The sequence below is a fragment of the Aphelocoma coerulescens genome (genome assembly GCF_041296385.1).
Source record: "Aphelocoma coerulescens isolate FSJ_1873_10779 chromosome Z unlocalized genomic scaffold, UR_Acoe_1.0 ChrZ, whole genome shotgun sequence".
NCBI classification, from domain to species: Eukaryota; Metazoa; Chordata; class Aves; order Passeriformes; family Corvidae; genus Aphelocoma; species Aphelocoma coerulescens.
In genome coordinates, this window is record NW_027184085.1 from 10032900 (window position 1) to 10060610 (window position 27711).

Below are 27711 nucleotides of genomic sequence, written 5' to 3' on the forward strand. Positions count from 1 at the left end.
ATGAGAAAAGAATGTACAATATCAGATGAAACTTCCTTTCACTGTTATGTCTCAGAAAAATAAGCATCACTAATAATATGATTTCCAAAAAAGGATTGGAATCCAAAAAACTTGCAGCAGGCTTTTGTTTCCTAACTTTGTCAGCTGAGCAGTGGGACAGTTAAGCTTTAAGGATTTGAGTCACTTGGAGTATAAATCAGTGCAGTTCTGTTGGCTTCCAACAATTAGACTTCAGTCAGCTGATGATCCTTCTCTAAATGCTTTCACTGAAGGGACAAAAAAGCATCAGACCATTAACAAGGAATTGAAAATCTCTGTGTTGTGGACTACAGGTATGTTTCTTGTTTCTAAAGAGTTTAGGAAAGTAAAACTAGTATTACGGGAAGAGCCAGAAAAACCAGCATGAAGGACCATCTCCTTTCCAGCTGCGTTTGCTACAGAGCTAGGCTTGATTCATGATAAGAATTTAATTTGTCCTCATATTCTATCCTTGACATTTTAATCAATTCCATTGTGGGCAGCTTTTCTCAAAGCTACCTTATAATTTAAGTTTAGTTGTTTACACTCCCTGGCACAACTGGAATAAGTGCTGTCTGTAGAGCTTTGTGGTATGTTCTCCATGCATAAATAACTTTTCTGAGGAGTATGGCATCTTGTTTACAAAAATGCCATTTGGCAGGGGAAGGAGCTGTCCAGATTTTCATTAGATGTTACCAGCATTGATGACAAACTTAGTGTAACAGCAAAATAATCTCTCCTTGCAGATGCATTGACAGAGATTGTCACTGATGCATGAGGATTTTCTTAGCATGCAAGAACTGGGAGTTACCTGAGCAGCTTTGTTCCATGGAGCGTATCCAGTCACTGGGTATTGCTCAGTGTTACTGACCTGCCCTCCTTAGAAGCCTGAGGCAGCAAGACTACGTGCCTGGGCTGGTTAATGTTGTTGTTCAAATGCATACAAAAAAAAGTGTCCAGTGAGTGCTGAAAATACTGAATTAAGAAATGTTGATATTATTCTGTTTTGGGACTACTCCCTTTTTCAAAATTCTGGGTATAAAAATGTTTTGGTTTTTGTTTCCTGCTTGCTCAATAGACTGAAAACCCTTTAATTTTTAAGACCTGTAAGTCAACAAAATTTCATGGCAAATCATACAGAACAGCAGGCACATCCATTGAGTAACAGAGGCTGATGAAACCCTTTATTCTGGTGGGTTATTTGGCATGGCCCACATTGAAATCTCTCTGTTGCTGCTGGTGTGCAGTCATGTTCAACACTCCTTGCTGGAAACACATGGAAATTTGTGCTCTTTCAGATTAGAGAGCTGTACTCTTCAACACTACCCATTGGAAACTGACAACAGGTTAAGCTCTCAGTCTCATTTCAGAAGCTTTCCTTTGTGGATTCATTGTGCTGCCTGCACTTTCCCCTCCATCCCTGCCAAAAGTTGTGAATTTAATCATTTATCAAGAGCTTCTGTTTAGCTACAAAATCAATAATGTTCATTCTGTGTCAATTTGTATTCAACAAACATAAAAGGCTGAGAAACAGTGAGGGTTAGCTGGTGGTTACAAGTAGAGCAAGTCAAGAGGTGATCTGTGGCTTCAGGTCACAGTTTTTCAGCTTGAATAAATTTCCAAAGCTGGAAAAACTAAAGGAAAGGCCCCCTCACCTTAAAAATTCAGTTCTAGGCTGCTGTTCTAATGGGCAGAGGGTGTCCAGTTGCCCTAGAGCAAGTCTCAAGTTTTCCAGTGTTATATCTATAAACTGCTTGTTTTTCTTCTGCTACCCCAAGCAACAGGTATAAAGAGACTTTATGCTGAGGGCAAACTTTTAGAGGGGCTGATGTTCATTTTAATCCTTAAAAAAAAGAGTTATTTCAGCAGTGATCTTTGCAGCAGTAGCCAGTTCAAGGGTGGCTATGAACAAATAGGCAGGGAACAAATGAACAAATACCAGAGAAGGCAGCAAAGGAAAGCTGAGTGACATAGGCAGGGGCAAAGGGCAGTGTAATAATTCTGGGTTTACATCTTGCTTCATTACAGTTTGAGGTATTTTGGGGTGGGGAGTGGTCATGGCTGCTGCGGTGAAGTGGGAGGGTTAAAGACTGCTAAGATAAGAAAGGATAGTAAAGGAGAGGGAGGAAGAATTGGATTTACTGGAGACCTTTAGTTCGTGAAACCAACAGTCCTCATACAAAATGCCCCATCCCTAGAAATATTCAAGGCCAAGTTAGATGGGACTCTGAGCAACCTGATCTAGTTGAAACACATTTTATGTGTAAAATTTATTTTCCAAATGCCTAAATAACCAATTGGTACATAGGTATGTAGCTAGCATGCTTTTAAACCAGAAGAGGGTAGACTTAGGCTAGATAAAAAGAAGACTTTTTTACAATGAGAGTGGTGAAGTGACTTGAAGCAAGATTTCCTGTCACTGGGGTTCATCTTCCCTTTATGTTTCTTCATTGGTTATACAGCTTCAGGAAGGCACAATGGGGGAGAAGAGCCATTGACCAAGCTCTAGGACATTTGAAGGCAGTGCTGTAGTATTCACTAGACTTTGGCAATCTCTCAGGCCTAAACAGCTGAGGTCCAGTTTTGTTTCTGATCTGATCTGTGCTTACCCCCACCCTGATGACTGAGCCTCTGTAGAGGGATTCTCATCACCTTGGGGTTGTGTGATCTTTTGTTTTGGCCAGTCTTTCCTGTCTTCATGTGTATTTAGACGTGAAATCTAAAGGAGTGTTTGGAGATGGCCTACACCCCAAGCCTGTGCAATCCATTTGAAGGTTCATCCTGTGTGAGTGGCTGCTGTAAGCAAGAGTGAACTGGTTAGCAAGACATTGTGCTCTGAAGTAGCTCTTGATGTAGTATCCACGGAAATGCCAGGGTTTATACTAGGTAATAAACTGGCAAGGAGTCCAGTTGTTGTACCTGGCCTTGGGGTGGTTATGTAAAGTATGAACTGACTTGACTTGCTCAAAGGAGAAATATGTGAAGTTTGTTTATAACCTTTTTTTCCCCCCCTCCTTTCTTTTCTAACTTTTGCAACCATAGGGCACACAGTTGATTTTCAGTGCTGCTAAGGAACTGGGACACTTGTCAAAGTTGAAGGTATTGTCCTGCATGGCTTGTGTTAATGTCCCTGTGTGTAAGCATGGAAGTGTGGTAGTGCATAGCATGTCTTGTGCTTGCAGTGGTTTGTTGCTGAATGCATTTGTAGAGAAATGCCTTTAAATGCATTAAATGTGCTTTTAAATGCATTCTACTAACATTAGCATAGTACTTAAGATTAAATCTTATCATGGGTTTAATCATCAGTGTAGTTTTTCTCTTCTGTATACATGGTGATAAGTCTGGTACATCGATTTAAAATGGAAAAAAGTAGACTCCTCGATATCTGGCCAGCTCCTCCGTATCCCCATTTATAAAAGGGAGTCCCTAATGGTTGGAAAGACACTTGTGCTAGATATGGATGAATTACATGGACTGTTACAAAAATAACTGTTGCTTATGGAAGAGAGCCTGTGTCTGTAAATTCCTTCTGCGTGGGCTCCCTTCACAGGCAAGCTGGCATTTAGCATGAAGGCTCTGTTGATGTGTTTTGACAGTGCATGACGTGACAGTGCATGACATGAGCGTTATGAAGTGCACGCCACCTCATCATAAGCGAATCAAACACTAATTCACTGATCACGACAGCAATGGTATGAAAATAGTGACGCCTTACAGCACTCAGATTGCACTGTGCTGTGGTTGGTCTTGTACTACAAGACAGGTATGGTGCAAGAAGAGGAGGAGGTCTAAATCTGAAGTGCCACACTGCACAGTTTGCTGTGAGGGAGATGGAGCTGGACCTGAACTCTGTCTCAGACCACGATCAGGGAAATCTTCCCAGTGCAAAGGACATTCTTCTAAGTGACTAGTGCAGTTTGCAAATGGATTTGTCCCTTCCTGTTGATTTTTGAGTTTGTATTGCATACTTAATACAGCTGTCTTCATATACCTATGTCCCTTGCCCACCAGATACATTTTCCGTACATGCTTATGTGGCCAGTACACAGCTCATTTAAGGCAGTGCTTATTAGCAGTCCTAGCAAGTGATCATGGCATGCAGGTGTGTCATTAGACATGCTCCTGTTCTCCAGCTACATTTTGAGGCTGTAAAATAGCAGTTAATAGTCACCTAGCATAAACTCCAAGTGTGGCTCCCCTGGGGAATAGCTGTCACTTGTGCTGAGTGATGGCCTTACGCAGTACAACCGTCAGGCTGTTATCCCTGGTGACATGGTGGCTCATGAGGATTGTGCTTCCTTCCCTGCTTCCTGCACTTGCAATGCTGTGTGTCGCTTCCATGGGAAAAATGGGGAGAAAGGAGCTTTGTAGCCAGCCTGGGAGAGTGGCAGCAGAACCGCAGCATCCAAATGTGACTCCTGTTTCCTGTGAATTTCCCCTTTTCCTTGCAAAAACATCAGCAAGGACTCAACAAGTGGATGAAGAGAAGCCATCCCTGCCTTTTACATGTACTCCTGGTGTCTGAGGGCAGAGCTCTGAATTTGCTGTTTCTTCCCCCAGGTCACAAGGACAGTCTGTGAGTTCCTGTGGTTTGCTTGCATTCTTGGGCATGGCCACTGAAATTCACTGTTATCTTTTACTTGTTCCATATTTTCTCATTACTGGAATTTCTGAGCATGTACAGGGCACATTCTGCTGAGAATGTTTTGGAAGCTTTGCTGGTTTCCATTTGCACTGGTCAGGTGAAGGCCGTCCCTCAGCAGCAGCCTGTCTTCAGTGCAGTTACTGTAGAGCTTAGCTTTGGTGACTCTGGACTGCAATTTTAGAAATGCACATAATCATGCAAATCAGGCAAGCCCTGGTGTGTGTTCAAGCCTTTATTTGCATATCCACCTATAGAACAGCAGCAATACAGGTGCACAGGATTTTTTATGTGGCAAGACAGTCGTGCTCAAGTGTGAAAGCACCTGAATTTTGGAGACCATAAGGGAAATGGCACTGTGTCCAAAAATTTCCAGAATAGGAGTGTTACAAGAGTGTAAATTGTTTGAGTCCCTGTAAGAAGCGTGGATATTACAATTTTTGTCCTTTTGTTTTTGCAGGCACATACAAGCTAACAGGGAAGGAAGGCATGGTTCTTCAGAGCCCCTCTCCTCTGCATTTTGCAGTTCCACTAGAAACCTGGGGAAATTATGGGATGGATTTTAAGCTTTATTGGTCTTAAATAGGCCAGGGAGACAGAGCCCTAGTGAATCAGATAACTCAGCTGAAAACTGAGACTGACAGACCTGACAAGCACAGGCTCTCATCCTGATGACAAATCAATTTCACAGTATATTTTAAAATGCTCAGAAAACCAACCTAAACCTGGCTCCTTGGTGCCACATACCTGCCTCCCACTTGCTATCAAACTCTTTCTGTTCAGTTTGCTTAATAGCCAGCAACCAGTGCAGGGAGCAGCTGCCTCCTCTCCCTTGTGCTGCCCCCAGAGTAAACAGCCAGAAACTCTGACCACAGAGTTTCTTCTGAGAATACCTGTAGAGAACACAAGGATGAGTCTGAGAGATCATGAAAAGTTTGTTGGGTTGGTTTGGTTTGTTTTGTTTTTTTGGTTTTTTTTTTACTTCTTCTGCTTGAACTTGCATAATTATTTGATGTAAATATTTGTTTCTTGCTCCTGGCTGGCAGTCTGGGAAGTGCAAGGTAGCACGTGTACAGTTCTTTATAGGAACAGCGTGGGATTTGCAGAGGGCAGGTATGCACAGGAATGGCAGTCGTGGGCTCCTCTCTGAGTAGGTGCAAATATTACGAGTCCAGTCTCTGGGTTATTTTTACATAATGTGTTGAAGAAACTGACACTGGGAAACTCGGAGAAAGCAGTGATGTGTTGCTGTGCATTGACAGCATGGGCACAGGTGGAGTGACCGCTCAGGGGGCTGAAAAGCTCTGTAGGTGTTTGAGAGAAAAGTGCTGACCACCTGGTTTCTGTAGCAGTTTGGGGAATCTGGCAGGCAGGCCTAGGAAGTCATTTTAGCAGATGTGAAAGTCGCTCTGCCTTGGGAACACAGCTATCCTGACTAAATTGGCCTCTCCCATGAACATGGCCCTGGGCTCTGGCTGATTTTGCACTTAATCTGACTGTCAGACAGAGAAAAGAATGCTTTACCCTCTGTACGCTGAAGTCTCTGTGTACTGAAGTGTGAAGCCACATCATCTTCAACTGAATTACCCCCAGCTCACAAAGAAGAGGGAGGAGGGCTATTGCTTCCCTCAGGACAGCATGTCACAACAGAAGACAGCTACAGCTCACCAAGTACTGTGTCCCTGCACACAGTCCCCAGACCAGGGACATCCTGTGTGGGGGAAGAGGCGTGTCAAGGCACATCTCTGCTACTCAAGAAAGCAGGGTGTGAACTTGTCTGAGAAACTTGACAACTTGAGAGGCATCTTCTGTGGAGTTCAAGGCTGCACTGTGTAAAGTTGATGGCTAGATGTCTGTGAGAAATGTAGCAAATGCCTTGTGCTGCCCCTAGACTGCAGAGAGTCCTGTCTCTGTCAGGCAGGAGATGGATTGCAATGGATAATGGATGGGGACAGCACCAGGCAGTGTGAAGAATCAGCAAGCTGCAAGATAGCCAGCAGGTCTGTCCCTGTGAAACACGCACATGATGCCACACACGAGGTGTGTTTTACGCAGAGGCAATTTAGCAGGCTTGTCTCCTGGAAAGTGTCTTCGGGGGGGCTGTGACATATTTAGAGTAGGGATAAATAGCCTTTGCCTGATTGGCCTGCAGCTTTTTAATGAATGCTTTAGGACCCAACCTGAAGTCAACTGGGCTGACCTCCAGCAGCTCAGTTAGAATATGGGTTTGTGCAAAGCTTTGACTTCTAAAATACGCTCTTTTCCCCTGAGACCTAGACTAAGCATCAGAGAGAAAGAGCTTAGTGAAATGACAAAGGATGGCACATCCCTGTAGTCAGGCAGGACTCTAACAGGAATGTGCTTCCACTGCAGGAAAAGGAATTCTTTCCCAAGTGATTCCTGGCTTTTTGCTATTAGAGTTGGTGGATCTCAATGGGAACAACGTCTTCTTTTAGCAAACATGTTTTCTTTTGTTTTTCTTCTTTTGCACAAATGCTGGAATGAATTAGTGACCTTTGTAGTTGGAAGAGTTAAAAAAATCCATAAATGATATAAAACGACTTTGACTAATGTCTGGTTCTCAGAATTCCTTGATTTAGGTGGTATTTGGAGTTTTGTTGTGGCTGCTCTAGAATGACAGTGGTGGCAGGCAGACTTCTGTTTGGGTTTTCTTGAGAGACAAGCTGTGATTTTAAATTGTCACTTACTTTTGTCCAGTTCTTTCCTTATTTATGTCTTCTGTGCCTGCAAGAAAGAGAGAAAATTAGTTTATTTTCAAGTTAAGCTGTAATAAATGATTCTGAGAGACTCCATTAAACATTACTTGAACAGCTGAATTAATGCTGTCACCACATAGGTACAGCGTGAATCCAGAGAAAGTGATGATACTGGGACTCCTTTTCCTTTAGCCTCTGACAGCATGCTCATGTCAAATACAATGGTTGTTTGCAGGATCATATGGTGAGAGAAGAAACCAGGAGCCTCACTCCAAAGCAGTGTGCTGTCCTGGACCTGGCACTGGATACAATCAAAGTAAGTGATTCCATTTCTGTCTCTGCTGTTCTCTAACTCCATCCTCAAATCCTTTTTGGGAGGACAGTGCCTGTCCCAGTTCAGGAGATGGCAGGAGTCTGTTCCTGCTGCCACAGTGATAAAGGCTCTAAGGGAATACTGCCATGTTTGTCTACACCTGAAGAGGTTCAGGGGACTGGCGTGCTGGGAGTCAGCATATTCATATTTAAGTGCTTTGGAACAGGAATGCCATGAGCAGTTGGTGTCAGCTGGTATTAGAGCTAGGTTTCCAGTATAGAAGCTGTTTTGTGAATTTTTCCAGCTGTTTCCTATCCATACGCACAATTGCACATACCTGTTGGTTGCTGGTTGCAATTCTTGCTCAGTACCTTTCCCATTTCTTTTCACTCTCAGCAATATTTCCATGCTGGTGGCAACGGTCTGAAGAAAACCTTCTTGGAGAAGAGCCCAGACCTGCAGTCACTTCGATATGCTCTCTCCCTCTACACTCAGACCACGGACACTCTCATCAAAACGTTTGTCCAATCTCAGACAGCTCAGGGTAAGACTCTTTTGTACTGGCAGAATTCAATGGAGCTCTTGGATCTGTTCATAATTTCTCTCACTTGTACTGCCAGTTTGTAGAGTGCTTTTGGCAGTAACATTTCTGAAAGCGTGACAGTTCAGAGCTTTTGAAACTGGAAAGGAGGGAAAGGGGGTTATTTCCCACTCTATGACTACATTTTGAGAGAGCAGAACTATGTGAAACATAAGGCTTGGGGTGTTTGTGGTCTTTTTTTCCTCTGCAATCCTCACTTAACAGTCACGTTTCATGAATTAATGTGGGTGGGTGGCTTAAGTGAAATTTGAAGTTACAGTACTGAGACTTGCACTGTGGTGTGAGGTACCATTTCAGGAAGACACCACTGCAGAAACCGGTGGTTAACGTGTGTGGCCTGTGCCTGGGTCACAGACCAGCTGCTGGCACAGCCCTTGTGGCCCTGACTAAGGCTGAGTGACAGCAGTTTGATGAGTCATGGAGCTACAGGCTGCCTGTAAAGGGAGAAATCTCTCAGGAGAGCAACAAATACACTGTTTTGTCTGCAAGCCAGTACAGGGTATGTGGGAGCTAGATGATTACAGATCACCACAACATATTAATAAGCTGCTGGGATGGGTCACCAAAGTGTTTGGTGACTCTGAGAAGCCTTATGGCTCAGTAGTGCTGTTTCATTGATTTTGGAGGGGTAAACAGTTAATTTCATCGCTTTCATGTGAACATCTCCATATTACTGTACTGAAAAAGTTTGGTCTCTAGTCAAGGACCTTCACTGGCTGACTGTGAATCTCACTATTCACAGTAAGAGGAGACAGATGCTGCTAGGGGTTGGGTCTAAACCAAAACTGTTATTTTTAAGTTTTCAGGCTGTTTAATTAAAAGCCTTGCCATTAAGCTACTTCATCCCAGACGCAAAGTTATACAACTCCATGGGCATGTCCTTCTGCCATCTGTTCGCATGGGATCCTTTTTCTTTTACTCCTTCCAAGCTTAAGAGAGCTGGTGACCCCACAGACTGTACTAACTCTGCCAGCATGCCATCACACCGAGCCCGAGGATCAAGGGGAAAGCACTCCCTAGCTCACATACTTTCCCTTGTGTGCCAGTGGGGCTGCTTGATACTGCCATTCCCCTAGCAGTGTGGAAAGCTCAGCGATTTCGTGAACAAAACAAGGTTTGTTTCTAGAGAGAAAAGTTTGGTTTAGTTTTGGAGGGTTGAATCATCAGAAGAGGAGGCTCAGAGGGGATCTGAAACTACCTTAAAGGAGGTTGTAGTGAGATGCAAGTTAGTGTTTTTTGCCATGTCTCAAGTGAAAGGATGAGAGGAAATGTCCTGAAGTTGTGCCAGGGGAGGTTCAGGTTAGATAGTAGAATTTTTTTTTTCATTGAAAAGGTGGCTAGACACTGGAATAAATTGCCCAGGGAGGTGGTGGAGTCACCATCTCTGGAAGTGTATAAGAGGTGTCTGGATGTGGCATTTGGGGACGTAGTTTAGGGATGATTTTGATGGTGCTGGGTTGACAGTTGGACTAGATGACCTTGCAGGTCTCTTCCAACTGTGATGGTTCTACGATTCTGTGATCCCTGCCTTTAGCAGCAGAGTCTAGTCTTCCTTATGTTGAAACATACTGCATTAAAACACTGAAATTAAATAAAAAAATCAGTACCTTTGAGAGAACGGTCCTGTCGCCGTGTCCCAGCAGAGCAACGATGACATCCAGTGGCCAGACAGGTCAAAGACTGCTACATCCACTAGGGACTCCAGGAACCTGGCTGTTGCCATCACTTACACAAACCACTTTTTTTAACGGGGAACTTGAGTGCACACTTGAGTGCTTACAGTCTTTGCTGTTCTGTACACGTATTTCCCGTTATCTATCCAAACCATGAACTGAAACTAGTTTTTTATGTGGATACTGTTAAACTGTCATGATGAACTAAGATACAAGGAAGTATGCAGCACTGATGTTCTGCAGTCCATGCTACAGTCAGGAGTACTTAAAACTACAGAAAGAAAGTGCTCCACTGAAGTCACAAAATTGACAAATTCAAAGCTGATATGAAAAAGCAGCTTCATGCAATGCATGATTTGGCTGTAAAACTTTACTGAGGGCAAGTATTTAGCAGAAACACAAAGATAATGGAACATTGTCATTATCTCTCAGAAGCAGAAATATACAGGGCTGCCACAGAAGTGGGTGCCTGGGTATTTATGTATTTTTTAAGAAGCTTAGAAAGAATGAAGCTCTGGCTTTAGGGCATAATATGTACACGTTGTGAGATCATCAATTAAATCTCATAGCTGACTGATGACATTTCTTTGTGACTTAGTCTAAGGCACTGTAGGGAACAAGTACTGGGCATGGTAGGCCACTGGTACAAATCAGCATCTTGCACCTTAGTAGGCTTGAGAATTTTGGACCCTGTTTGTGGAATAAAAGATCTGAGCTATGCCACCTAGTATCTGCAGAATCAGTGCTAGGATATCTCTGAGAAAGGCATGACTCTGATCTCTTCTCTCCAGTGACCAATGACAGGACTGAGGGAATGGCCTGAAGTTGTGTCAGGGGAGGGTTAGGTTGGATAGCAGGAAAAGGTTCTTCACCCAGTGTTTGGGCACTGGCACAGGCTCCCCAGGGCAGTGGTCACTGCACCAAGCCTGACAGACTTCAACAAGTGTTTGAACAATGCTCTCAGGTCCAAGGTGTCACTCTTGGGGTGGTCCTGTGCAGGGCCAGGAGCTGGACTCAATGACTCTTGTGGGTCACTTCAAACTCAGCATACTGTGTGATTCTGTGACTCTCTCCCAGGACTGGGGCTAAAGAAGGATATTTTCTTACCCTTCTTATTAACCACGGCTGGTATATGGGTTTGGAGAGCTGTACACAGGTTGAAGGGGCAGAAGGGACAGCACCACTGTTTACAGCTGACATCTGCTTACCAGAGCTCTGTGATTGAGGTTTCCTTTTGCGTAAGTCCCACGAGCTCACGGGAGGACATGGCTTCATGCAGAATCATTTAAATGCTGTTTGCTTCTCTTACTTCTGTGCTCAGTGGTTGCACCTTCCAGTTTGTGAAGTACCTACTGCTTTCATTTCATTACTGAGTAGGCTTCTATTGCACTATGCTGCTAAATGTTTGCTCTGCAGGATCAGGGCTGCAGTTTAGTTACGCCAGCACAAATTCTGTTCTGTTTTAACCCAGACTATGCCTTACTTGCAGACAGCCTTGCTCTCCAAAGCCTGGTGCAGAAGATCTAGGAGGATATTTTGTCTGTTAAGAGCTAGAATATTTGCCTTGTGTTTAAGTGACATTGCTAATTGTGTTGTAATTCATACTCTTCTCTCTTTATCCTGCTTGCTTTCTTGCCTTTTGAATTCATGTCTCAGTGCATGATGGGAAAGGTATAAGGTTTACCACTAATGAGGACGTTCTTCCTGATAAGGGTATGTTCAAGATTAATGTTGTTACCGTAACAACATTACCCAACTGCCTTGCTTTTGAAGTCATCTTGCCCATGCTCAGAAACCTTTCCCAGAGTCCTGTTCCCTGTAGTTCCCTTGTAGAAGTGAACTTCCACCGAATGCTTGCATCCCACAGACTGAGCCACAAGTGGTGTGGTTTAGAAGTCTGTACCTTGCCTGAGAGCCTGTTCCCAAGCTTGAGATTTATTCATGGGATGTGAAAGTTGTCTTGAAAGTGGACTGGGTTTTGGAAGATGCTGCAGACTTGTTCCCTACCCTTTACCATGGGGTGTGTGTTTCAAGTCCTGAACTTGCATGTGTGTGGTCTGCTGAGAAGGGCTACTGTGATACATGGGAATGTCTGATATGCACTCAAGGTTATGGCCAAGCTTGAACCATTTGGCTTGAAGCAGGGTTAACTAAAGGTCTGGATGCTCTGGAGACCCCTATATATTAAGTCTTGCAGTGTTTCATCTCTTAATTTATTTTTTGCTCTCCAAAGTCTTTTTCTTATATCAGGTGAAACACATCTATAACCCATTGCACGAGCTCAGTTCTGCAGTTTCACCTTTCAGTATTGCAATACCAATGAGGCCTTCATGTCAAGAATTAAATCTGCTTGTCACTAAATGTACAAGTGTGTGTATGCACACAGTTGTACATGCTCAGAATATTTTTTTGTTGGCTGTCTTCAGATTGCTTTTTTGTCTCTGAAATTTTCAGTTCATAGAACAAGATTTTTGTATAAAAAGACAAGAATGAAGGCAGGAAAAAACTGTAGTGTAAATTTTGTCTTCTTCAAAGGTAATGGGATGATTCTGCTCCCATTCTTCTGAGGCATCAGCATCTCCTTTATAACCGATTAATTACACTAAGGATCAATAAAGTGAAGACCTGAGTGTTTGTTGGCTGATGTTTCTGTGGATTGTGGCCATACTGTTGGTAATTCTGTTTGTTTCTGTGGAAAATGCCAACAGTGTAAGTGACAGATCCACACCACCAAATGGGTCAGGTCAATAATTAAGCCTACCAGTTTTAAAGCTCTGTGCTTATATACAGAAAAAAAAGCAGCATTGCCCTTCTAAGCAGGGAGGATACAGTACCTTCAAGATTATATTTGTTACAGCCTAAAGGTCAAGAATGAGAACCTACCCTGAGGTAATAATTTGAGGTTGTGTTTTGGTTGCTCAGATACTTGTATATTAATGTGACTTTCACTGCCTACAGTTCTGTGGCATGTAATTTGCCTCAGAGAATTGCAGTGTCATGGCTCTCAACCTCTTGGTTTTTAAATGAGTGGTTTTGCTGCCTGCAGACCATTCTTGTGGAAGTTAACTTGTTAGATCAGTCTACTCAAAATGTTTGTTTAATGATATCCTTCAAGCTCCTTATCTAGAATTTCAAACAGACCAGGTTTTCACTTAGTAATGTATCCTACCCTCAAATTTGACAAAATAAATGCTGTTCATAGGCGGTTCAATTACCCTCTAAGTATCTCAATTACAACAGCATTGCTAATTGTCAGACTGAGGTCAGGCAGTTATCAAAGAGAAAGTCAAATCAATATCACTCTCTTATCAAAACTTGATCTTCATTTTGCACAGCAGTCGTTTTCTGTAATTTACATGACATCTTGATTGTATTACCCAGAAAAATGTCATTTCCATATACTACATGATGATAATTGTGATTAACAGTTAAAAAGTTGAAAAAAATCATAATATATGAATTGTTAAGTTCATGAAAGCTCCACTGATACCAACATATTATCTTTCCCTTCTGAAGTTACGTCTTGTTTTCTCCATGGCTAATTGATAAAGGGAAATAAGTATGCAAATTGTGAGTGCTTCTCTCTCAACATTTTTGATGCACAACAAAGAAGGGGTTCTCATCGTGCTCCAAAGGGAAGCAAATAGGCAGTCAAGATGACAACTTTTAAGTGATGTACAACATGCAGAAAGGTTCTTGGAGGGTGAGACTGCACTATGGCTCCGTGCAAATCACTAATACCTATATCTTTTTTTTTCCCTAAATTTCCTCTGTTGTGTGATGTCCCCTCCTCCTTTTTCTGTTGTTGTTGAGTTTTTTGTCCTCCCTTCTTCCCTGAGCAGACAGGAATGCCAATGCCCACCACTGGAATGCCTGCATGTACACACAGCAGCTTGGCAGAAACCTCTGAAAAATCCTTGCTCCCTGTGAAGGTCCACTGTTGAGCATTAGGTCTTTTAAATTCTTCTAAAATCCTCACTGGTGTCCTCAATAGGATGCAGTCCTGAGTGGAGTGGAAGAAGTGCTGGTGTTTATGTGTGTTGGGCATGTGAGCCTGATGTTATCTTGCACTACCGTGACATTCTCGGTGCTGACTGAGAAGCTGGCTCTGGGAGGTGTGCTGTGAAAACACCACATTGTCTTCCTGAGGCCATAAAGACTTATGCCAATAACAAGTAATCCATGTGTGCATGGGGGGGGGGATGTCAATTTTCTTCCCACAGGCTCTGGTGTGGATGATCCCGTGGGAGAAGTGTCCATCCAGATTGACCTGTACACCCACCCAGGAACTGGGGAGCACAAGGTCACGGTGAAAGGTATGGCAAAGCACATGCTGCTGCTCAGGCTCGCCAGGGCAAATCTCCAGCTGGCAGTCAGGATATTTCTGTGTTAGCTCGTGGGATCTCAGGCCAGAATTGTTTTCCCTGTTTCACATCAGGGACACGAAGAGAAACAGCAAATGAGCTTGTGCAGCCAGTGACATGGCAGTGCACAGCCCGGTTGTTTATTGGCAGCGATGTATGCAAGTAAACAGAAATCAGATGATGGCTCTCGCCAGGCGCCACAGTTTAGTCTGTGCTGCAGAGAACGGGGCAGGCTGATCTTGCGAAACTGCTCAGTGCACACCCGGACATCACAGAGCCACTGAGAGTTCAGAGGCTCCTCTCCCCCGTCCTGAAGGCCATGCTGGTCCCTGAACAGCCACTCTGAAAATAACCAAAGCAGTGATTCATCCCAGGGTTCCTTTTCCTCCTTCATCTCCTTCGCTTGAATACAGCATACTTAACTACTTTAATTTCCTCTGAAGATTTATATAAACAGTTCTTCAGGCCTCTCTTCTGGTTAAATCTACATGGAAGTGCAAAAGCTGATTTTCAGAGCTATTTCCTCTGCTTCAGTCTGTTCCCTGCAGTGACCTGAGATAGAATGAGAATTAAAAGCTAGTAAGTCTGGATCCTGGAACCACCCACAGATTTGTTTGTCTTACCTGCAGTCCCATTTTCCCTTTTCAACAGATATCTAAATATTGGCCTCCAAAATGCCCCTTTTTTTTCTTATCCCACACATAATGATGATGTAAGCATGGAACTGTCAGGGCAACCTGCCTGGAGCTGCAGGAATGCCTGTTTTCTTGGGCTTATGTCTTGACAATCCATATGGCAGAAGCTACGTGCTGTCCCAAACATTAAATTCCCTTCACAGAACTTAAACTTAGATCAAAAAAGCAAATCCTTGCATTACAAAAAAGTCCTGCCCATGTGTGTTGTGACACTGTCATGTTTCAGGTTAGAAACAAGAAACTGAAAGCAGAGCAGAGCTGAAGGATGTCCAGAGCAATGAGCACAAATGAGTATTTACTGTAAACAAGGTTGTGACTCTCTTTTCCAGTTGTGGCAGCCAACGACCTGAAGTGGCAAACATCTGGCATGTTCCGTCCATTTGTTGAAATCACCATGATTGGGCCCCACCAGAGTGACAAGAAGAGGAAGTTCACAACCAAGTCGAAGAGCAACAACTGGGCTCCAAAATACAACGAAACCTTTCATTTGTAAGTGTGAAAAATATCCTGGGCATCTGGTGTGGCAAGTGCAGATGCAGAGGACAGTTAGGGTTTTCCAGTGTCCCCAGACAGCCTGCTCAGGGCCAAGAAGAGTACATGAACCAGTAGCTTGGTCCTGTCTTTGGTGTCTTTGCAGAAAAGCTGGATTATGGAAGTTTTTGCTACGGGTGGGTTGCTGAGGTCTGTTCTATACCAGCGGTGTCCTTCGGCTTCTTTCTGAAATACTCTGTGTGTCCTGTGAACGTATTTTACTGTGCTCTGTCATTTTAATGAATTTTGTATTTTTTATTGGTAGAGTTGAGGCTAAAAGTTTATTTTTATTTATTTCTTAATGTGCGTTTTTATCCCAACTTGACCTGTAGGACATGCTTTTGGAACTTGTTTCCAAGGATACAGCCCTTGCAATTGGTAGTAAGTTGCTCTGCTAAAATTGCGGTGTTTCTCAGCATTGAGTATTGATCTCTTCTTATTTCATTTTCTTTCATTATTATAAGGACATATTCCTTCTTGGGAGGCTTAACAGAGGGAGCTGCAGGCTTGAGCTCCCTCAGCTGTACATATAAAAATGAGCAGAACTGACCAGCAAAAGGCTGTAAATGTCTGGGGGAGAAGGGAGTGTTCATATAATTGTTCTGTTCTGTGAGGAAAGGCAGGCTCCCTGTAAGTGAAGAGATATTGTTCCTTTTATTCTTTTAATTTTAGAAACATCAGAAGGGCTGGGGATTTTTTTATTAGCTTTTGCATTAATGGAAGGTCCTGAATCTTTAACAAAGACTTCATCTAATTAAAATAGTAATTCTGAAATGAAGCAACCCTTAGCAGAAGCCGAAATGTTTAAAGTCATCTAAGTTGAAAATCTATTAGCATGGCTTTAATGTTTCCCTCTCCTCTCATTTCACAGTTTAACACACACACACAAGTTGCAAAGGCAGCTTGAAAGGGGTTGTTCATTTTTTCTTCTTGAGTAACCAGGTTTGCTTTATCTGCTGTAAATCGGAAAAAATGCCCACATGCTGTAGGTTTTACTTCTGTCTTTCTGACCAGGGTTTTCTGTAGAAAGGAGTTTTCTGTGACTTATCAGAGCACTCCAGTCAGCTGCTGGTACCTTTGTTTTGCACTCGAGACACTGTAAATGAACTTGTGTGTGTTTTCCAGCATCCTGGGGAATGAAGACGGCCCCGATGCCTACGAGCTCCAAGTCTGTGTGAAGGATTACTGCTTTGCCCGGGAGGACCGGGTTCTGGGGATAGCAGTGATGCAGCTCAGAGATATAGCGGACAAAGGAAGCTGTGCTTGCTGGTGCCCCCTCGGGCGCAGGATTCACATGGATGAGACTGGACTCACAATCCTGAGGATTCTCTCTCAGAGAACCAATGATGAAGTTGCCAAGGAATTTGTGAAGCTGAAATCTGAGTCCCGCTCCACAGAGGAAGGCACCTGAGCTGAGCTGTGTAATGTTCCCTTTCCTCTTCTGCCTTGTGCCAATATGTGCAAGTGTTCAACAATTCTCTTTTATTAATTGCAAAAGGTTTTTTTCATGTTGTCTTTGTCAGCTCCGATAGCGCACGTGTGCTGTATAGGAAACAAATCCATCAATCTGATGTGAATTATTTATTTTTTAGTAGCTGGGTAAGACACCGTAGAGAATGAGACAATCTCTTCTTATTTAACATGTAAATTCTGCTTTGTGTATATAAATTATTTTATATTGGAGGCTGGAGTTGCTGGGTTTTGTTGATATGCAGCACTGTGATTTTATCCTCTGAATTTGGCAGGCATTAAAAAGGTTCTGCATAATCACACTATGATGCAAACACACAACTGTGTGGAAATTGGGAGGAGATGATTTGGAGGGGTTGACAAAGCACAGTTATCTCTCATTGAATTCACGTACTGTGGAGCTGCCTGGGGATCTTCTGACACAGATTATGCCAACGTGATATACAGACACCTCAACATCTGCTTAAAAAAGAGGTTGCAGATGGCTCTGAAGATGCACACCGAATGAATGTATGTCCACGGATGTGCTGCTGTGAGCGCGGGCAAGACCAGGGCCACGAGCCCGGGGTGGGGCCCGAGATGTCGTAGCCAAAAGCTGCAAAGGCAGCGCACCAGGAGCAGGCTGCAGCTGCCCTGCCACTGTCATTAGCTGGTGTGTCTCGGAGAGTACAAATCCCCACGTGCTGCTGGGAGTCCCTGGTGGCCGTGGGGGTGCTGTAAGCTGCTCAGCTCTGTCAGGCACGCTCGGGCTGCCGTGACCGACACGGTCCGGAAGGGATCAGCGTTAGAATCGTAGAGTTAGAGCCATGGCGAATCACATGGCTGCTATGTGCTTTTTCCACTTCAATATTCTTTTGTTAGTGTTTGACAGAGGATTGGATAATTTAATATCGCAGGCTTTCTGTAGCATTTTATTACCCTGGAGTAGCTAAGACCATTCCTCACTATGAACCCAGAAATGACGGCTTGCTTGGAAGAGAGGAACACACCTCCCCTCTGCAAGCCCTCAGTCTGGAGTGCTGGTCAAGGGGCAGCACGTCCATTCGCTTCTGATCTTGGAGATGCTGTTGGCCGTGCTCTGATTGACCCATGCTGATTGTCATTAATCTTATAATACCATTGACAATACCATTGAAATATTTTTGCACTGTCTTGAAGAAGCGTCCTGCTTTTGTTTTCTTAAAAAACAAAACACTGTCCTGAGCAAAGTAATTGCAGGGAGGTCAGAATTTCTGACTGAAAATTGGCAAGAAGGAAGGTCTGGAGTGGTGATTGCACCTGAGGCATGTTCGTTGGAGGGTTTTTATTGGGGATATTTTTGCTTTTCCAGCTGCCCTTGTGCTCTGGAAAGTGCAGCTGGAACAAGCCAGTCCTTGCCCATAAAGTACTGTAATACTGTCAATAAATTCAAGGACTGCATATTGAATGACTTTTTTTTTTTTTTTTCCTTTCTATTTTCTCTGACACTTGTGTAGCTGTATGATGTGACTCCTGTATTTCATGGGCCTGCTTGTAGAGTTCTGAGACAGCACATCTGCTTTGTTCTTGTCCATGATGTAATAATGCTCTTCAAAACTCCATGCTATTTGTCATGATTTTGAATCATTGTACGTGCCATTGTTATGAGAACTGTTAGTATGGTCTTTAATAAACTCTTTTAGCAGCATTTGGAGCTGTCTGTTGGAGCATAACTGTGACTGGGTTTCCTAAACCATGGAGGACAGAATCACTGCTGCATCTTTGGAAATTACTCAGGTTTAGTATGTAGTTTTCTTTAGTGCTTTAGATGCCCAGCAAGGAGTATGAGTCAGTTAGTTTCCCCCTCCTCCATGGTGCCTCTGTCTGGGACATCTATCCCTGAAGTCCTTGGCTTCTGATAACGCTCTGAGACATCACGGAAAAGCATAAAGAATAGCTTATTGACATTTTTTTCTCCTGTCTGGCCTTTAAGCCACATTTCCTTTGTACTCAGGGTAGTCTCCTGAAGGTGCTGAATGGAAAGACTCAACCAAGGCAGTTGGATACTTCGCAGATAACAGATGAAGAAAAATAATTATATACCAAGCTTGATTCATAACTTTCAGCCTCTTACAAACATTAATTCTCTGTAGATGGTATGCACAAGAGATGAAAGAATAAGCCTTCTGGATGGCAAATAAACTACTCCCCCTCCCCATTTTTTGGGGATTCTGCCAATTTCCAGGTCAGATAACTCAGAGACTCATATTTCATGATGATGTGGGTATCTGAATTTCTGTGATCTGAAATGCCATTTTTTCCTTGGTTAACATATGCTTAGCAACATAGTCACTTGGGAGGCAGTCCTGAAGGGCAGAGGAATCAGGGAACATTGGATATTCTTCAATTATGAAATCTTAAAGGCACAACGCACAGGAGGAGGGCATCTCCATGTGCCGAAAGATGAGCCAGCAGGAAAGAAGGCCAGCCTGGCTGAACAGAGAGCTTGGGCTGGAACTTGGGGAAGAAAGGGAAGTTTCTGACTTTTGGAGGAAGGGGCAACTTGGGAGGACTACAAGGACATTGTGGGATTATGCAGGGAGAACACTGAAAGGGCCAGAGCCCAAGTAGAACTTAACCTGGCTACTGCCGTATAAAACAGTTTCTATAAATACATCAGCAACAAAAGGAGGGCTAAGGACAATCTCCATCCCTTATTGGGTGTGGTGGGAAACAAAGTGACAAAGGAGAAGGAAAGGCTGAGGTACTTTATGCCTTCTTTGCCTCAGTCTGTAACAGTAAGACCCGTTGTTCTTAGCCTGGTTAGCTGTAAGACAGGGACGGGGAGCAGAATGTCGCTGCCATGATCCAAGGGGAAATGGTAAGGGACCTGCTGCACCACTTGGGAGCACACAGGTCTATGGGATCCACCCAAGGGTACTGAAGGAGCTGGTGGAAGTGCTCACCAGACCACTTTGCATCATTTACCAGCAGCCTTGGCTCATCAGGGAGGTTCCAGCTGACTGGAGATTGGCAAAAACAATGCCCATCTACAAGGAGGGCCAGAAGAAAGATCCAGGGAACTCTGGGTCTAGCAGCCTGACCTCAGTGCCCTGGAAGGTCATGGAGCAGATCATCCTGAGTGCAATCATGGACACATACAGGAAACCAGGGGATCAGGCCCAGCCAGCGTGGGTTTATGAAAGGCAGGTCCTGCTTGACCCACCTGACCTTCTGTGACAAGGTGACCCGTGTAGTGGATGAGGGAAAGGCTGGGCAAGTGTCTACTTGGACTTCAGCAAAGCCTTTGTCACTGTTTCCCACAGCATCTCCTGGAGAAACTGGCTGCTTACGGCTTGGATGGGTGCACTGTTCACTGGGTGGAAACTGTCTGGATGGCCAAGTCCAGGGAGTGGTGCTGAATGGTGCTGCATCCAGTTGGTGGCCCGTCACTAGACGTGTCTCCCAGAGGTCAGTGTTGGGCCCAGTCCTGTTTACTGATGATCTGGATGAGAGGATTGAGAACACCCTCAGTCAGTTTGCAGATGGAAGCTGGGTGGGGGTGCTGATCTGCTGGAGGGCAGGAAGGCTCTGCAGAGGGATCTGCACAGGCTGGATCCATGGGCTGAGGCCAGTTGTGTGAGATTCAACCAGGATAAGTGCCAGGTCCTGCCCTTGGGTCACAACAACCTCCTGCAGCTCCAGGCTGGGACAGAGTGGCTGGAAAGCTGCCCAGCAGAGAAGGACCTGGAGGTGCTGGTCAGCAGTGGCTGAACATGAGCTGGAGTGTGCCCAGGTGGCCAAGAAGGCCAAGGACATCCTGCATGCATCAGCAATGGTGTGACATGCAGAACCACGGGAGTGACTGTCCCCCTGTGCTGGGCACTGGCACACCCCAAATCCTGGGCTCAGTTTTGGGCCACTTTCTGCAGGAAAGACACTGAGGTGCTGGAGCGTGTCCAGAGAAGGGGAACAGAGCTGGGGAAGGGTCTGGAACACAAATCCTGTGAGGAGCAGCTGAGGCAGCTGGAGGTGTTTATCCTGAAGAAAAGGAGGCTCAGTGGGAACCTGATCACTCTCTACAGCGACCCGATAGGAGGCTGTAGCCAGGTGGGGATCGGTCTCTTCTCCCAGGTAAACAAGTGACAAGAGGGAATTGCCTCAAGTTGCCCCAGAGAAGGTTTAGGTTGGATGCTAAGAAAAAATTTGGTTACTGAAAGGGTTGTCAAACACTGGAACAGGGCTGTCCAGGGACATGATGGAGCAAACATCCCTGCAGGTATTTAGAAGATGTGTAGATTTGGCCCTTAGGGACATGGTTTAATGGTGGAGTTGGCAATGCTGGGTTAATGGTTGGACTTGATGATCTTAGAGGTCTTTTCAAACTTAAATGGTTCTATAGTTCTGCAATTCTTACGTGAGTAACTCCAGTAACTCAAGTACAACTCAAAGTCCTGGCTTCGTCATGGGGAAGTTGCTGAAGTTGGTGGCATACACTGCATGGTGTGTAGCTTAAAGCATGACTTTAAAGCCCCAGTTCAGTACCTGGCCAGGTGGTTCACAGGTTTTTCACTCATCAGAGTTCCTGCTTGTCATGGCTTCAGCAAGTGCTGCAGAGAAGAGAAACCAATACAGAGCAATTCAAAGAAAAAAGTGTTGCCTGTAACCATGGGGAAGAGGCTTAGGCAGGGCAAGAGGTCTGGCTTTTACAACAGAGCCAGGAACCCAACGCTGCTGAAGGTATTGCTTATCCACTAGTCTAGCACTTCTCTTGCCATCCAAGCTTGTGAGCTTTTTAATTACAACATCAGTTTCCACAATGTTACTTTGTAACATGTTTGCCTAAAACTGTTTGCCCATCTTGCTTCATTTCTTGGGTTTACAGTAATTGTGATGCTTTGAAATTTTCCTTTCTGCCTGGAAAACCTCGCAGATCCGAGCTATGAACATTCATGTTTCTGCTGGTACCTATGGCAGCAATACTGTGGCTTGCACATGAATGTCTTTAGTCTGAATATTCCTCAAAATAACAGCTGGATGTAGGATATGCATTGTAAATGTATTTATTATATATGTAATAATAAATAAATGAACAAATAGAATACTTATTTTACAAATATCTGTATGCTGGTGTACCTGGGGTGGAAAGGGTTGTCTTGAATTGGAAAAGACTGTTCCAAGAACATTGTGGCAAAGATGACAAGCAGCAGGGAGTGGTAAGTGGCCTGCTGTCCCATCCAAGAATCATCTGCGGAACGCAGTGACACCAACTTAGAGCAGCACAGGAGGGAAGTGAGAGCTGCATGCTGGAAGCAGGTGGGTCAATTCTGCCAGTGTTCTCACAGTTCTTGCCCAGGAACTTTCTGTGAGGTCTATGGGAACAGCAGACTGGTTTCAGACCACAAATCTTGCCTCCAAAAGTGGTTAAAGCAGCTGTCCAGAGAAGAGTCAGAACAAGGTAAACTTCATGATGCTTCCCTCTGATGCTCTTTGTGGTGCTGGTGATTTTTAACTTGAGGGCTGTTCCTGACTCCATGATTTCTCTAATAAATTCTGTGTAGTTCCATGGATTTACAAGTGCTTATAGAATATTAATATCTTCTTTTAGTTTAAACATGATTCCAACTAATTAATTTGACACCCTCCATTATTTTTTCAAAGAGATGCTGAAGTGCTGCCCTCCTGGCTATGGAGATACTGTAGACCTCTGTCTTATCCCACCCCAGTCATTGCTCTGTGGGGTGGCAGTGTCTTGGTTTCTTTTTCCCCAAACCTTTGATAGTCTTTGTTCTTCTTTGAACCTTTCCCATTTAAGTGGATCATTTCTGAGCTGTGAGGACCAGGAATATGAGGACCAGAACAGCATCCAGCATTCAAAATGTGGACCAGACTCCAGGAGGAAGCTGTTTGAGGATAAGAGTTTGCTCTTTGCTCCTAATCTTAAGAGCAATGGTCAGTAGTTAAAAAAACTCTTGTTTTTCTTCAGAGCATGCTGGCAGGCTGCTGGGAGGAGGAGACAGGGTGCCAAACCTTCCCAGTGACACAGAAGCCTTTTGTAGGATCCCAAAAGGGGAAGTTCAAGGGGTTGCTGCAACTTGGGAAGTCACCCGGAGAACAAAAGAAGTCACCCTGATGAGAACTGGCAGATGGTTGAGACCTTTTGACAATCCTTTCATTTCTAGACTTAAAATATTTAGAAATATTAATTAATTTTGTAGGAATAGAGAGAAAGAGAACAAGCCTGGGTTTTGGACTTCAGAGACTTCTTGATCTTTGGGAAATCACCTTCAAAGCTGTGGCCAACTTGGGTCCATGACATCATCAGAAAACTTTGCTGGAGGGATGAGATCGCTGGACGCAAAGGGACGATGTGTGCTTGTGTGCACATGGTGGGAATAAAAGGTCCATATGAGAAAGGATGTTGTGTTTCTGGGTGTGTGATGGATGAGAGCAGAGACCCAAGGGCAGGAGTGGGAAGGGTGGTTTATCAGCCTTCCTGGAAGAGATTAGCAAGTTGATGGATGGAGATGAGAAGACTGGGAGTGACTAGCATAGACTGAGAAGGCAGACGGCACTTGAAATGTGGGATTCGGTTTCTGGACAGCATCAGGGAGGGAGTAGGCAGTGTTGTGGCAGTGGAGTAGGTCAGGCTGTTCATGGGATTTCCTCCAGACATGTCATCTTCCTCCTTTTCTGCTCGTATGCTCTCATTTCCTCCCTTCTAGAGAAATCTCTGGACGTGGCTCTGTGAACATCTGCAACAGCCTAACAAGGCTGGCAGTATTGCCTGGAGCTTGGCGGGACATTCACTGTGGGTCTGAGCTCTCCCTGGGGGTTGTGGTATATAATCCCTCAGACTCCTCTTGTAAACTAGGAGTGTGGATGCTGGAGGATTTTTTTCAGGATCTCATTTTTCTGGTATTTTATCTTCTCAGTTGTTGCCTGAGATTTATGTCCAATGTAGAAATATTTCTTCTTGCACCAGTGTTTTTTATCACAGTAAAGTCTCCTGGTGCTTGGATAACATTGTCATCTTAACTAAACTTTGTTCTGCTACACCAGGCAAGAGCTGTGTTTTTGCTCATAAGCAGTGCTCTCCATTTCCAGTTCCACGTGCATAACTTGTTTTTGTTTCTCTCTGATGTACAGCCTCTCTAGCATCACTAGCTTTAAGAAGTACTTCTCATTATCAGTCCCTTGTCCTATTTCTCTGCCCATTTCTATTATGTCACCCCAGAGTCCTTTCACCAGGAATTCCCATCTCACATTGTATTCAATGAGGGGATTTTTTGAGTCCACCTAGGTTTGAGCTTTCAGATATGTACCTAGAAATTAAGTTTGCCCACCTACAACCTGTGAGAAGATTAAGCTGGCTCACAAATGGTACTGAATGCCTCTTACTATCATGTATTTATTCCTGCAAGCAGCCACTGCTTCCACGTCATCTCAGAAGCAATGGACAAACTTTCAGAAATGTACACCTTGAACAGGTCAGAGTTGGGAAATCTCTAATTTCCCAGCCAGGATTAAGCTGGTTCTGCGCATTCTAGCTCTGCCTAATCCATGTTGCGTCTCACTTCTCTTTCAATCCTTCCTTTTTCTGTTCTTCAAGACTTCTAAAGCCTTGAATGCTGCTCAGGTCAGCTGCAAAAGTCACAAGTCACTTGGATATGGCACATATTTGGGACAAGAGCTCCACCTTCACAGATTAACCCTCTGCCTTCAGTTCCCCTCTTCCTCCAGTTCCATGTGTGCTACCAGAAGTGTAGCATGGAAGTGATCCTTTCCTGGAGATCAGGGGAATTTGAGCCCTCTGAACTTCTAGTGACCATAGCACAGTATGGTCTATTTCCTTGTTTTCTGTTTTGGGCAGTTTCTTTCCCTGTAGGTGATGTCTGAGGTGAAGTCCTTTTGTGGTACATTTTTCATCTGCCTGTCCTTGCCCACCTTCCCTGACGAAAAGCTGTTGGGGCTTTAGGAGTTCTGCTTTTGGGTTTTTTTCCCTCTTAAGGAACTTTACCCCAAACGTGTTGCTAGGAGACAATAACGACTGGATACGTAAGAGAGCCAAAAGACCTGGCCACAGTTCAGGGGAGGAGTCCAGCTGGCTACTCTCTCTTACCTGGGGTTTTCTCGTGTAGGGCAGAGATGCCACAAGATTCTGGGGAAAAGGGGCTGGGTGGAGCCCAGCTCTCTTGTTCTCTCGGCATTCGGAGGGGAGAGAAGCTGTGGTGGCTGTGGGGAGAATTCATCACCACTGCGGGGTTCTGCCTTCTGCTTCCTTCCTTCTACCAGGAGTGGAGCTTGTTCGTGGAGCAGATGTTTCATTGGGACCCTATTTAACACCCTACCTCACTAAAAGAGGGACTTTTAACCATCTGCTCAGGTGCCTCAGGGGAAAAACCCCAGGATCCCGAGCCCGCCTTTCCCTGCCCCGCTGGGAGCCGGGCCACGGCCGCTCTGCCCCTGCCGTTCCTTTGCTGCAGCTCCGAACCTTCGCTACACTGCAGCTCTGCACGCCCTGCCTGCCCAGAGGTCCCGGGGTTCCCGCTGCAGCTCTGGAGTTTGATACATCTTGTCTGCCACCCGGGATTTGTGCTCGTCCCTGCCGTTCCAACCTGCTGTTCCCGAGGGTCCGGCCGGACACCGGGATCAGCTGCCCAGGGGTTTGTGAAGCCTTTGTCCCATCCCTTCCCGGGATCCCAGGGCTCCAGTGCCGCGTGCTCCCCGAGCTCGCTCCGGAGCGCCCCCTGCAGCCGCGGGGGAACCATCGCACCCGCCCTGCTCACCGGGAGCCGCCAGCGCCCCTGCCGGCTGCGAGCGGAACTGCACCCGAGGGGAAAGGGCCCGACGGCCGAGAAGGCCGGGACTGGGTTTGGGATTGTTTGCTGTTACTGCCATAGTTACTGTTGTTTGTTTGACTGGTTATACACATACAGATATATAATAGTAAAGAACTGTTATTCCTATTTCCCACATCTTTGCCTAAAAGCCCCTTGATTTCAAAATCATAATAACTCAGAGGGCAGAGGGGTTACATTTTGCCTTCCAAGGGAGGCTCCTGCCTTCCTTAGCAGACACCTGTCTTTCAAACCAAGACAAAAGCATATGACAGAAAGGAGACCAGGCTCCTTTTGAAGCCTGTCCCTCAGACACCATGACCATGAAATAGGCTTTAGGCTCAGCAGAGTCCCCAGGAACTGCCTCACACCAAAACACCAAGGAAACCCTCCAGCATCACACCAACAAGATCAAAATCTCAAGAAACCACGATGACTTACAAGGAGAAAGCAAACCAGATCCACAGCACTGCAAACCACCTTTGCAAATTCCTCTCTCCTAAATGTGTGCAAGTCAAAGAGGGGCAGAAGAGCAGGCAGGTGAACTGTGCCTCTCTAATCCAGGCCCCGGTGACATCTGTCAGTCTCACCTGGGGACCTCTAGCACGACAATCCTGCTTAACAGTGAGCAACAGCAAGTTTGTGAGGTGCCTGAGCTGATTCCTTTGCACATTTTGTGTGTTGCAAAAGACACTGAAAATCAAAGCAGTTGTGCACTGGGAAAGAAGAATGATGATTTTTGGCAGCCCGCAGGTGACAAGGAGAAGTCTGGAAGTGTAACATTGGTTATTTCAGTACAATATAAAACACTATGTGACAAATAATGTAAGCATATTGAAAGTTCAATGAATGCCACATAAAATTTGGACCTCCAAGCACTCGGCATGTCCACAGGCCTGCAGTACTCATCACAAACTCACACAAGACTTCTTCCAGTCCAGTAATAGTTTCACTTTGAGACAAAGGCATTAGCCTCAAGTTCTGTCATGATAAAGTACATAGTGCTCAGTACTCTCAATGTGCCTCAAAGAACCTTTATATTTTCCTCTGTTTCCTTGTCAAGATTAACTCAGATGAACTTTAACCTGATCTTATTTATCTTGACTTGATTTTGCTTTGTGAAGTCTTTTGTTGTTGTTTCAGAAATCAAAACCCCTTTATTTATCCTTACATATAAACTACAGGTAACTATTCACTGGACAATAGTGCTTTTATAAGTTACTCTTTCTAGTATTTTTGCTTCTTATTGGAACTAAACCCAGAATAACACCTCCTCTTATCATCTCTGTGACTGTGTAGTGACAAAACCTGTCAGCTGTCATATCTGGTAGTGCCATGATTAATAGAAGCTATTCACCAATTGCTGAGATGCTGTTTTCCTGTAATGACAACTGTCAGCCAAAAGAATTTTCATCTATTTTCCATAATTCAGAGTGAGAACACCAACCCTGTGAATGAACCTGTGGGGAGGTACACCTGAATTAACTGAATTCTGCAAAGAAAGAAGTGCTCTCACTGCCTACTGAGAATCTTTTTTTTTCTTCCCCCTCCCCTCCCCCCTCTGCCCTTGAGATGCTCTTTCTCAAGGCTGTCTCATAACCCTCTGGTGTTTAGCAAACTAAGGAACATAAGCCTTGTCTGTCAGCATCTCCAGAAAGCAGAAAATACAATTTACAGTGGTTTGCCTCCTTCCTAATCATGGTTAGAGGTGCAGAGAGGTATATGGCTTTGGCAGCTGGAAGATGTGATGAAGTCAAACAGCCTCCTTTAATTCAAGTTGCTGATAAACATGGTCGGTTTATCCTTCTCTGGAGCACAGCAGCTTGTCAGGCTGCAGGTCCTTATTTGGAATTATTTTCATGTGCCTGGAGTCAAGCCTAGGTCATCAG

The 27711-nt window shown here is 44.6% G+C and overlaps 1 protein-coding gene across 6 annotated transcripts in view; it reads left to right on the forward strand.

Moving 5' to 3' along the window:
• Nucleotides 1–18690, forward strand: part of UNC13B (unc-13 homolog B) — a 206156-nt gene extending 187466 nt beyond the window's left edge. For 5 of the 6 annotated variants that reach the window (XM_069001087.1, XM_069001090.1, XM_069001088.1 and 2 more), the window contains 6 exons: nucleotides 3061–3117; nucleotides 7613–7693; nucleotides 8087–8234; nucleotides 14188–14280; nucleotides 15353–15512; nucleotides 16680–18690. In XM_069001087.1, coding sequence (XP_068857188.1) covers nucleotides 3061–3117; nucleotides 7613–7693; nucleotides 8087–8234; nucleotides 14188–14280; nucleotides 15353–15512; nucleotides 16680–16965 — 825 coding nt within the window. In that variant the 3' untranslated portion in view covers nucleotides 16966–18690. The remainder of the gene's footprint in view (nucleotides 1–3060; nucleotides 3118–7612; nucleotides 7694–8086; nucleotides 8235–14187; nucleotides 14281–15352; nucleotides 15513–16679) is intronic. The other variant, XM_069001089.1, reaches the window with a different exon arrangement.
• Nucleotides 18691–27711: the final 9021 nt, after the last annotated feature.